We start from the raw sequence: 12,504 nt of genomic DNA, 5'->3' as shown, positions 1-12,504 counted from the left end.
GGGAACATTACAGGAAGTCATTCCTTCCCACCGCTATCAGACTCTTTAATCATCCACTTGGGTCAGGTCCACACACACAGAACAGGATTAATCCAATTTATACCCATATCTCTTCATTTTATACAAGTGCTTGTATATTTGATGTTATGACAACTATCCCCTCCCTACAATCCCCAGCCAGCTGAAGTAGATCTCTTCCCGCCAGGTGTTTCTTCCTGTTAAAAGGGATTTCTTCCTTCCCACTATCATCAAGTGCTTGGCTACAAGAAATAGTCTGATTGTTGTAGTTTTCTCTATAACATTGTCGGGTATTTGACTTAGAGTCATCTCAAGGTGCTTTACACTGTAAGTTTGAACTGGAGCAATATGAATAAAACTAATTTGACAGAATGCATTTTATTTTCAAGAATGGATTTGAAGAAATGATACAACACAATCTCTGATTATGTGACACTTGTTAAATTATTAGCAACATTATGGTTACTGTTGGCTTTATTTAATAACCAAAAGACAGAAGGTGGGGGGCGATCAAACGTAGTGTTGTGAACATACAAAATAAACAACAAGTTGAAGAACATGGTAAAAGTAAAATAAATTATTTTAAAAAAATTATAATTTAAGTAACATTTTCTAAAGCACGTTAATCCTAATTATTGTCAACACAGCTTTAATGGTACGTGAAACAGAACTGCAGTATACTCTATCCAAAGACAGAAAACATTACAAATGGTTTCAAGGAAGATTTAGTTGGCATGGTGTGTAGTCGAGAAACACAGCTTCAGTGTATAAGGGTAAGGCCCACCTAGAACATAGAAGCCAGAAGAAAACTTTCATCATAAAATGTAGAAAATGTCATTAAGGGTTCAAAAGTACAACATACCAAGAACCACGTTGGCTTGTTGATCTACATGTTAAATACTTACTAGGGTTTTTCATCTGATAATGGTTCATCATAGCTAGTGCTTCCATGGCATCATTGATGGATTCCCACTCAAGCAGGCCAGATGAACTGCGCTCACCTGTCAAATCACATGACATTACCATGCTGAATAACACTTCTGTATTAAAAAGCAGTTAGTACACAACAGCACAACCAAATAATGAGATAATAACTTTAGTGACAACATATTACTCACTCTTTCCAGTGAAAAGTTTCACACTTGTGGGCCTCTTGATTCCAAGTTCATCACAGACCTGAGCACAGAAACGCGTTTCAGTGAAAATGTGAGATGGATGCAGTGTTGCCAACTCCTCAGCAAGGAAAATCGCTATTGGCTGTCCTAAGAGTCGCTATAAGTCGCTAAATTACATCATCGCCTGCTTTGCATAATTGGTCCTACCTATGTAATTGTAACAGACGCTGTAGGAGAGAGAAATAACATTGTGGAAGAGACATAAAGTGAGTTTAAAAAAAACCAACCACCCTAAAAAAATAATTCCAACCCTCCTCCTTTATCCGGATTTGGGACCTGCAAAAGTGACCCGAAATAGGCACTCTGGCGGAGTTACCGTTTTGGTGTGTGTGTGTGTGTGTCTTTTTAACTAGTTTTAAACCTTTTGATCCACAAAAAGTAACAGTAAAAGAACATTTTTAACCATTAACAATCAAATTGGACATAGCAAGCCTCACCAGACAGCTTCAGTTGAAATCGGATGTACAAGATTTGATTCTTAAAGCGGCTTCGCTCATGCGCGATATCTCCTGCTCTGACATCAGCTCAGGGCGACTGCTGCGTGAGGACTACCTGCCGCTTGTGAGCATTTTCACACGGGCGAGGTGCCCACGGCAGCACCCGCTGCTTGTTGAGTGTAAGAGTGATACGTGCTTTCACGTGAAAAAGTCATCATAAGTCTCCAATAACACCAGAAAAAGTCGCCAGATTTGTCGCTAGTCGCTTTTTAGAAAGAAAGTCGCTAAGGGGTCTGAAAACTCGCTAAGTTGGCAACACTGGATGGATGCTTTTGGCCATCACAGATAGCAACCTTTGTTACTTTTTTTTTTTTTTTACCTGATTAAAGATCTCAGCAGAGATGTCGGGTTGTGCATTAAAGAAGTGTAAGACGTTGCTCGGATGCTGGATTCGGTTTTTAGCCGCCTGCTCTGGTGAGGTGAAGCGGTTGTTGCGTGATCCATGGAAATCTTTAAAGCTGCTTGTGTTGTCCTCTAACTGGTAGCATTGTCCTGGCACAATAGCCTGTTGCTTGGACACACTGAAAGAAATAAGGCCAGAGGTCTTGCATCTGTTTTCTGTTTTTTTTTTTAAGGGAGAAATTTATCTCTAAAAGTCTGTGCTGATGTTTCTAAATTGTTTCAGAGAGCTGTTCTTACCAAACATTGAGTTTCTGTCCAAAAAGGAAGTTATTGTTCAGATGAGTAATGGCCCTGTCCACAGAGTAACAGTCTCCCATCTCCACCATTGCTGCTCCAGGTTTACTCTTCATGAACTTGACCTGAAAGAAAAATAGACCAAAGCAATATTACCCAGCAGTACACACAGTATTTAAACATGCAACTTTTTATGATGACTTTTGTGCCGACACCTCCTTGCAATGGGACTTTACCTTTCAAAACAAACAAAAAAGACCTTCAGATTGTCTGAAGGATGGACTTGTCTTTCTCCCACTTCCAGCATTAACAGTAAGCCACACCAGCACATAGTAGCTTAGAAATGGAGCCCACTAACATCAACAACCAACAGGCTTTTTTTTTTTTTGCTATTGTTAGCAATGTTAGCTATCAAGCACAATGAGATTAGCCAGTTGGCTGGCTTTGGATAACAAGCAATCTGTCCCTCTTAGCAGGTGAGGTGTTACCTACCATTAGAGAAATGAAAGCTTTATCCAAAAAAGATCATCTGGGCAAACTGGAATTTGGCCCTCAGTGAAAAAAAAAAAAGAAGAAAGAAAACACTGGCGGCATTCAGTGCTACCCCTCGGCCTCCTAGCAGATACAGCTAGAAGGATATATCAGTTTATATATCAGTTTCAAAATTCTGCATCGCCTTGTTCTCAAGTGATCGTATTCAAAAAATGTTTAAAGATTACACGACCAAAATGGCTGACAAGTTAGTATCGCGTGCTAAGCGGTCATGTGTCTGCAAATCTTCTTTGCGCCCCTTTCAGTTATTGGAAAGATGGCAAAATATTATAAACGTCCTTCACTTATGGGGTCTAACAGCAAAACAATGACTTGATGCTTCAGTCAGCTTTCACTTACCCTCTCTACATTGCCATACAGGCAAAAGATGTTGAAGACCTTGTCAGCATTGATCTTAGAGGGCTCCAGGCCATATACCATAAGAACTGGAGAGTCAGCGTGAGGACCGTACTCAGGCGGTGGCGGTCCATATCCAGGACCGTAGCGCTGGTTACCCCGACCACGCCCACCCATGCCTGGCCCCATACGATGGGGAGGAGGGGGGCCATAGCTGTCATCGTTGTAGCCATGATAACCTCCCTGTGGTCCACCTTAAAATGGGGGGAAAAAAACAAAACAAAAAAAACATAATTGTAACAGATTTTGAGCAGTGTCCATTTTTCTACATGTCACACTAATTTGATTATGCGATGTTTACCATAATCAGGTGGGTGATCGCCCAGAAGAGCAGGCTGCCTCTGCCGTTTGTTAGGATTGGCATTGGGATCTATAATAGATTTTAAAAAAAAAAAAAAAAAAAAAAGAGTTGCCCATCAAACAGCTTCTTTACCACGTGTCTCAAAGGTACCTTGCATGGGCCACAACATGCTAAGGGACATGTTTGTGAATGGCATGCAACTGAAGGGCCTGAAATCTTTAAAAAGTGTTCAAACAGTCTGCAGGTTTTACAGGTGACATAATGGAGATTTTCTGTTTCCACAGTGACTTTGAAAGATAGCGTTCAAATTTTAAAGTCTTACATCTGCCATTCTACTACAAGCACACACACCTTGTGAATTGTTCCAATTGCCTTCACCATCAGCATCTGTGCAGGTACACATGACACACGTCAAATCCAATAAAACAACATGAAAAAAAAGTAGCAATCTGGCAACACTGTATAAACACATTTCATCACATGCTCAGTTGTTTGGAATAGAGACATTAAAACAGAAAATCAAAGAGTAAAATTCGCAATGTGCTAAGAGCAGCACCTGCTGTTTTATTGAAAACTATTTGAATATCAGTATACATTTATTACAAGCCAGGACACAGATATAACATGAGGAGTGAAAAAACATCAAGCACTGAAACTAATAACATGGTGAAAACTTATGTAAACCATCAAGTTCTCAGTAATAATTTTGTCACTATGTGCACATCATCCGTGGTAAACAATCATTTCCGCCACATGTTTGTTTATTTACAGGCTGCAAATGAAGGTCTTCATGTGGAAGCTCTATTTAGGTTCTTCAGCTTGTTTAAAACCAAAGTAGTGCCAAAATGGGGAAATTTTGAGAGACTGTTTTGCAAAGGCTACATATGTAAAATGCTTTCAATGGTGCATTTAAACCTAAACATCAGAACATCTGGCATGGCACTCAAGCACACCCATAATCCTAGTGTCAAGGACAGTTTCACAATCACAGTGTTGGCCATGTTGGACAGCTACATTGGCCTGACAGAAATATTTATTCTTAGTACTTCACTTATTCCACATCTGGTAAGTGAACTAGAATTATTTTGGCTATATGCTCCCCCCCCCCCCCCCCCCCCCCCCCTTCTTCCACTGCATGCATGTTCTGTTTTCAAAGTGCATTTGTTGCATATACAATAAAAATGACAAAAGAAAACTACTACAACTAGTGTAAAATCCTATCTAAGCATACTAAAAATAATTTCTCAAATGTGTTGCCTCTGATTGCAGACCGTGAATTGAAGGCACTCCCTGTGGAAAAACTAGCAATGCGAGTTGAGAAATCTGGAAGGAGTCACCAGGTGTCAAGTCTTATTTTCCAAAAATATAAGCATCAATATATATATTTGATTTAAAAAAAAAAAGAAGAAGAAAAACTTGGTTCCATTACATCCTTACAAATCATCTCCCATGTTGTTGTGTCATTATGCATGATAACCAAATTTCACATATATATATATAAAAAAAAAAAAAAGAAGTTAAAGATCTGCCTTGTGACTCACATTTGAAATTTTTATCTCATACTACAGTCTAAAATGCTTTGAAATCGACTGGACTTTGTGAAGTTTTGTGAAGACTTTTAACCTCTCATCCAAAACACAACTCTACACACACAGGTCAAGATCAAAGATTTTTTACAACTGCGCGGTTCATGTGTTGTACTGCAGCAACCTATAATTGTACTCTTTAAAATGAATTACGTGACTATTACATAAAAGACATCTCCATCTCCCAATTTAAATCAACAGTATGCAATTTCTCCCCACAATACTTTTGAACTGTTAACCATGAAGTTAGATTATTCATTTATTTCAGTACTTACAGCACCATACATGGAGCATGGGACACAGTGAGAAGAAAGGGGGCAGTCTTCAGCAAGGATGCTACTCGCCAATCTCTGACTCCAGCCTCAACTCATTCTCCCTCTTCTTGTCTTTTCTTTCTTCTTTCCTTCCTTCCTTGCATCTCCACCACCAGAGAGAAAAGTACTTCCATGCGTCCATGTTGGGTTTTGACTTGCTGCCGCTCTGTTTTTGGAAATTGTGCTATTAGAGGCTCATTTCCAGCTTACCGTGCTCTGACCATAAAGCAGGACATATGCACCGATTGAGTGGGCTGTCAGTCCACAGACACACTGAGCCAAACCTGCATCACACGGGAGGCGTTAAAGGCATCACTATGGGCCAGTGCAGCAAAAAAAAAAAAAAAAAAAAAAAAAAAAAAAGGAAAAATGAAAACAATGCAGAAACAACACAAGAATAGCACAAAGAGGAGGAGGGAAATGGGAAGGAAGGTACAGGAAAAAAAACCAAACAAAATAAATAAATAAATAAAACAGAACACCAGAGTCCATAAATGCAGACAGCTTTGGGAAAGATCTGTAATCTGTTTGCCTCTGTGCTTGTATGCTTGATAGGTGTCTGATGCTTGTGTCTTCATGGGCCCCCCCATGGATATTTCTTCTTGTGTAAAAATGGCACTCACTTGATGTCGTTTATTTGGTTTAATAGCTGTCAGCCACTTGCAAAGTGAAAAAAAGCATCTAGTGCTTGACAATAAGTCACTAGAAATATGATGTGCTGTCATAGCAGTTCAGCTGTATGTTGCCTTGGATATTCGGATCGCTGTGTTGTCATGTGGTGTTCGGCACAGGAAGGTAGAGATGAGGAGCATGGCCTCTTTTTTGTATACCGCCCCCGTATGTGGTGTCATCTGTTCCCTGGTCAGGCTGAGTGTGTCTGAAAACTCCTTTGTTGCTTCCTGTGGTTGTGTTAGGGTAAGCACATCCCAACAGTTGGGAGGTGTGGTCGCTATGGCCACACAGCTGACCCCCACCCTCATCGTCAATGTGTTGTGTCAAAGTGGGGACTCCTCGGAGCTCTGCAGATGGCATGTACTGTACTGGTAAAGTGATGGTAGTAGATGCTTATCAATCTACAACATCAGTCTGTAGTGGATATGCGGGGTGTCTGTTCGCATGGCCTTCGAGTATTTCTGTCCCTCAATCTGAAAATGGTGGCTACTGCCCACCATCAAAAATGAAATGGATTCCCATGTCAGGTGGTGGTGATGAGCTTGGAATAAGGGAGTACCGAGTTGAGGTTGTGTTCCGGTATTTGATGCCCCACTGTGTCCGACGTACAGTATGCCACAAAGCAGATTTACATTAGTTGTGGTTGCTGTTATGCTGTAGCTGTAGAAGCCGTTGTGTCTGCTTAGAGGTTGAGGTAAGCCTGTATGATTCTGCACTGTGAGGACACAAGGAGTACCTCTAGGTCGTAAGGCAGTGCAAGCTATGCAATATCAAAAACTTTCTTACGAGGACATGATGTCAAAAACCTGTATGAAACTTGCAATGTACATGTTGTGGTTCTGGCTCTGTGTCAGACAAGTAACTACACCTTTTACAGTGTCTAGTGAAAAATATAAATTCTCCATCAGACAACTGCACCAAAGTAAAGCATGTGCCTGTGATCAGGTTTAAACAAAAAAACAACAAATGAACAAACAGCAGCAGTAGGGTCTTTGTGATCAAGGTGAATTGTCTTTTTCCAGCTACCGTGACATCTGAACAGCCAAGAGTATTAAACTGGTCACAGACTTGGCAGTGCAGCAACACTCATGTTTAAGCATGAAAAATCTTATATAATTACCCAAAAAGGTAGCCATTTTCATTCTACATCAATTTTGCTAGAGCTGGCCCTAACATTTCGTCAATACTCAAGGTACGCAAAACACATTAGGAACACTGAACTTTGGAGCTTTACTATTTATTTGATTTATTTCATGAAATGCTAATTATCTTGGGTTCCACCAAGATTATAACACATGAAATCTGCATTTAACCCATCTTTAAGCTCACATCACTTTCCATAGTGTTAACTGTCACTTTGTTTTTTTGGTTAAAAGTGATCATATACTTGACGCGTGTGAAAACCATTCATCGAAAATTAATTAAAAAATTAAGTCTCACACTATGACACTAGGACTGTTCGATATAACGATATGAAAATGCCTATCGTTTCATTTTACGCTATCGTTTGTTTCGTGGTGTCACAAAATAAACTGTTTATGGCAATATTTTTTCATCGTTTTGATGGTCACTGTAGAATTTCTTAAAGTTCTCTCTTTCTCTACACTACGGACGGACATGCGACTGTTTTTATGCGTTGTCGTTAGCAACAACAACGGTAAAACCATCGCATGGCTCCGCCGTCCGCTTGCTTATTTTCTACATAAACCTTTCACAATAAAGCTGTTGAAATTTTTCAAAATACAGTGAATCACGTGAAATAGTATGCAGAGTGTTTACGGATGAGAAGCTAAAAAGAGCCGTCAGGTGCTAAAAAAGCAAACCTTAGAACAGGCTTTTCCCTGCAGCACGCCGTGTAATAAATACTCACAAGGAAAAATTGTGTCCGTTTCAACTTATGTAACACTCGACTCCAGGTACACGACGCCGAGCTGAAAACACTTCACGCAAGTCGAGTTGCCCGAGATTCACAGAATTGACAGAAAATGTAATATTTTTGTTATAAATATCGTTGTCGCAACGATAAATGTTTTATATCGGGATATGAGATTTTGGTCATATCGCACAGCCCTATATGACACATACTGTCTCTGCTGTCAATGCTAACACCCAACAACCTTCCAGCCTGCAAAGTCTGGCCAACATTTGAAACCCATCATCACATGCCTTCTACAGGTCCAACAAGGACACTCAGTTAGAAAGCAGGAAGCCTAATTTAATTCTGACAAAATCTCCACTATGTTTTAAAGGTTAACTGGTGTAACAGCCTCTGCTGTGTTCACTGGATTACAGTTGGCAGAGATGTGAGATTGTGCAGCTGTGACATGCTCTACAGGGAATGTGAACCTATGTGAAGAATGGTGTGCCTGCTTATGCTGCTGTGATTAGTGCGATGGGCTTTTCACATGCATGAACCTATAATTAATGTCAGCTGCCCTGGAGGTTGCTCCTCATGCCCTTACATTGTGCCTGCTGTGTGGCGAGAAAATGCACGAAGACTGTGAAGGCATCACAGGAATACTGCCTCTGACAGGGCTGAGCTGCATGGTCAAAGAAACCATTCGTCTGTGATCAAAGGCAATACCCCTGGAGGCAGAGAACCCTAACCATCCCATACAATGCCATGAGAGGAAAAGAGAAAGAAAAAAAAGAGGGAGGGACAGGCAGGGGCTACACGTTACCTTGGCCACTCAGGTTGGGATTTGTGTAGTCCCATGTGTCCTGGTCATTCTTGAAGACATTGAGGCGTGCTGGCTATAGAAAGGATGGCAAGATGAAAATGATTTTCTTCTCACAAGCACCTGATATTAACACTCGAGCTACAAAGGGTGGTTAGACACTTACCTTGGCATATTCAATCTTTAGGGTGCAACAGCCAGAGTAGATGTCTGCCCCGTTAAGAGAGGCTTTAGCCCTCTGGGCACTTTGGACCGAATCAAATGTGGAAGCAGTGAGTTAAGGGGAGGTCTGACTGCATAAAGGTTTAAATGCTCATGTAGAAACATACTGATGTTTCTGAGTGGGAGCAGAAAAAAAGAACATGATCTAAAAGGATATTCGACCATGGCCTGAACACCGTTTTTTCTGAAGATGACAATCCTCTGTACAGGGCCACAGTTGTTACAAATAGTGTAGAGTACATCCTGTAGGGTTACACAGACAGATTGATACATCGCTATAGTGACAATACTTTATGTGACAACATACATTTCACCTTTAAAACACAAACACACAGTGCTTTGAAAGCGCTTACCCAAAGTCAAAGAACTAGATTTTTTTAAACGACATCAAAGGGGAAAAGACACTGATGATAGTAGTGACGAGTATTGTAGAGACCAGCAAAGATAAGCAGTGGAGCAGGACCAGATGTATGAGACAAAACTCATACAGGTATTTTTAGGGTGGATAAGAACATATGACATATATCTCAGTATTTAATGAGATGTATAAGGAATAGATCACAGCAGCACAAGTACTTTCATTAGAGCAGCTGGAATCATATAAAATTATATAATTACAAATACATTTCAGGAATGTTAATATAACTATTTCACATATCTCTTTCTGATGTTTTTTTTTTTAAAACATTACAATACAAACTGTTTTCATTAAGCTGGGGATAGTTAACATTCTTTAAGATGGAATGATGTGAAGTTCTGATTGGGTCTGTAGGATACAGGCAAGGAAACTAACCAGCACAGCTACCATATACAGCTGTAGACTGGTCAGCAGGGACCAAGAGGCAACAGCTAGAGCAGAAACATTACATTAATGCAAGGTTAACTGCATTTACTCTAGGTGCCACTGATTACAGACTCGGAAGTTAATAAATAAAGAAATATTTTTATAATTTTACAGCCCTGATTTCCATTACTTCAGGTCATGAAATTGGACTTTTCCACTGTGTGCCTCTTGCAACATTTTCAATGATTTCGGCTCCAGCTGATCCAGGAGAGAAGGACAACAGTTATCTAAGCAAAAACCTGTAGTGATCCCATATGTGTCAGGAGTATCAGAACACCTGAAACGCATTTTTTCTAAACACCGCATCTCCGTGGCTTTCAAACCCCAAAACACACCGCACCAAAAATTAGTCCACCCCAAGGATCGGGTCCCCCGACACAAACATAGTAATATAGTGTACGCTGTTAAGTACCAAGACGACTGCCATGATTTATACATCGGGGAAACCAAACAATCTCTGGCGAAGTGGATGACACAGCACAGAAGAGCTACCTCGTCAGGCCAGGACTCCGCAGTCTATTTACACCTACAGGCCAGTGGACACTCTTTCAATGATGAGGATGTACACATCCTTTTGTTGACTCCGCGCTGGTTTGAGCGCGGAGTCAAGGAGGCCATTTAAGTGAAAAGGGAAAGACCATCTCTGAATCGAGGAGGGGGCCTAAGGGTACATCTTTCACCATCTTACAATGCTGTAATTGCAGCCATTCCCCAACTCTCTGTGAATGGTACTCAATGTACTGTTTATAAGATTGGGGAAACCTGCAGTCAACTGAGACTGAAGAAGTCACTTGGATGAGTGACAAAACGTTTCTCCCACTGAAAACGCTGCATCCAGATGAACAGAATCAACTTTTGGGGATTTTCAATGGATTATCTGACTAGCATTATCAGATACCTGATATCTAACAATGAATTCACTGAATGATCTGTGGGAATATACAATAATAAATGATAAGAAGATGCTTTTACATTACCGTGGTAATGGGATAGATGGGGTTTATAATTGTGAGCAGCAGCACATTGTTGACGCTCCGAGTGTCATCCGAGTCTCCTGGTCGGGAAATCTTCTGACTAGTTGAGTAGTTGATGAAGGCAGGGTGACCTGCAATGTAAACCTGGTTCTCTGAAGCATAAGTAACAGCATTGCAGGAGCCATTCATGTCCTCATACTCCACCAGGGCCTGCCGCTTCTTGGGCATCATAACCACAAAACTAGACATTAAGCAAGAGAAAGATTTATAGTTCCCACACTTAACCATGTTTAATGAATAAAGGCACAATCAGCCTATTAATTTTAAAACTACACAACTTGAATTTAGTTACAAGCAAACTTACTTTGCCTATAACTTATCAAACCTAAACTAGTGTTATAAATTGAGTTAGGGAATATGAAATTAACAAGAACCAACATTTAAATCAGCTCGATACCTTTTTTTTGTTAGTTATTAATATTCTGTGGAACATACGGGAGTGTATGGTTGACATCAGACATGTTCACCAATCTCAGTCCACTGAATGCAACAAACACGATAGAGAAGCTTCATTTTAAGTGTGTTCAGCTTTTACCTGATAGTGCCAAACTCTTGCAGGGCTTCCACCAGGTCAGCCTCCATGACACCGTCCACCAAACCCCTGATATGCACCACCGGGGAGGGGAGCGGTTTGTGAGGGTCATCGTAGCTCTCCTATTTTTTAAATTTAAAAAAAAAAAAAAAAAAAGGAAACGCAAGATGTTTGCTGAGACATAAACAACACAAAACAGCCAACCTGTGTCAATCAGCCCTTTAACAATAACCGCACTGGGGATTTGCGTTAGAAACTGACATTAAACTGCAACAGTTTTTTGCAACACTGAAACTAAAACGTGTCTTCCATCTGTACACACAGTGAAATTGTGTTATTGTGTTAACAGCTATTTCATATTACACAATAAACATGCAATTACTGTCGTTTAAACGAAATCGACCATACCATTGGCTTGTTTGGTTTGGCTAGCTAGTTAGCTACTTAATTTTGGCTAGCGGTGAGACAAGCACTACTTTTGTTACAAAGTATATTTGTTTCTTAGATAAACAAAACTAGCCCATTTAAGCATACTAAAACACCAACTACTGGAGTCAGAAGGAAACACTTACCGTTGTCATTCCTCCGTCTTCAGTTTTCTGTCTTTTCGTTGCTCTGCCACCTTCTCCGTAGTATCGGCCCGCAGAAGCAGCCATGTTGTCCTGTCCCCTGTGCCGGCCTATTGCTGCATTCCAGATACGTGGGAAAAACGGGATGGTATTTCGATAACCATCAGCAACGGCTCTATTTTCAATAAACCACTCTAGACTTCCACGGTGTAAGACCGGAGACTTCCTTTTCCCATAAAAGTCATATTTTATTATGCATGTGAGACGATGATTCGAATGACTAAACATTTTTCTCTCTGTGAATGTCCGTTCAACATTAAAAAAAAAAAAAGTCGTTTCAACTAATGTGCTATGAAGCTTCTTTTTCCCATGATGACCTTTGAATGCAACAACAAAGTGGCTCGCGCTTAGCATGTTCCTATTGGTCACTTTTGCCTGTCAATTATTAATGTCATGACAGGAGGTGGAGTTGATCCCT

The 12,504-nt window shown here is 40.4% G+C and overlaps 1 protein-coding gene across 2 annotated transcripts; it reads right to left on the bottom strand.

Annotated features, from left to right (window-relative positions):
- Nucleotides 1-388: 388 nt before the first annotated feature.
- On the bottom strand, nt 389-12,237 carry LOC134635940 (heterogeneous nuclear ribonucleoprotein L-like). Of its 2 annotated transcripts, none has more exons than XM_063485632.1 (14): nt 12,030-12,237; nt 11,461-11,579; nt 10,869-11,106; nt 9,205-9,290; nt 8,992-9,088; nt 8,829-8,901; nt 3,927-3,962; nt 3,576-3,644; nt 3,218-3,468; nt 2,330-2,451; nt 2,010-2,211; nt 1,137-1,194; nt 924-1,019; nt 389-802 (listed from the first exon to the last, which is right to left on the bottom strand). In XM_063485632.1, the coding sequence occupies exons 1-14, from the start codon at nt 12,111-12,113 to the stop codon at nt 744-746; spliced, it is 1,590 nt and encodes a 529-aa protein (XP_063341702.1). In that variant the 5' UTR covers nt 12,114-12,237; the 3' UTR covers nt 389-743. The 2 variants fall into 2 exon arrangements, with proteins under 2 accessions (XP_063341702.1, XP_063341703.1); XM_063485633.1 differs by having other exon boundaries at nt 10,869-10,996; nt 12,030-12,137.
- Between the last annotated feature and the right edge of the window lie 267 nt (nt 12,238-12,504).

The sequence above is a fragment of the Pelmatolapia mariae genome, linkage group LG10_11 (genome assembly GCF_036321145.2).
Source record: "Pelmatolapia mariae isolate MD_Pm_ZW linkage group LG10_11, Pm_UMD_F_2, whole genome shotgun sequence".
Taxonomy (NCBI): Eukaryota; Metazoa; Chordata; class Actinopteri; order Cichliformes; family Cichlidae; genus Pelmatolapia; species Pelmatolapia mariae.
Note: the sequence above shows the minus strand (reverse complement) of the source record. Positions and strands in the feature narration are given on the sequence as shown.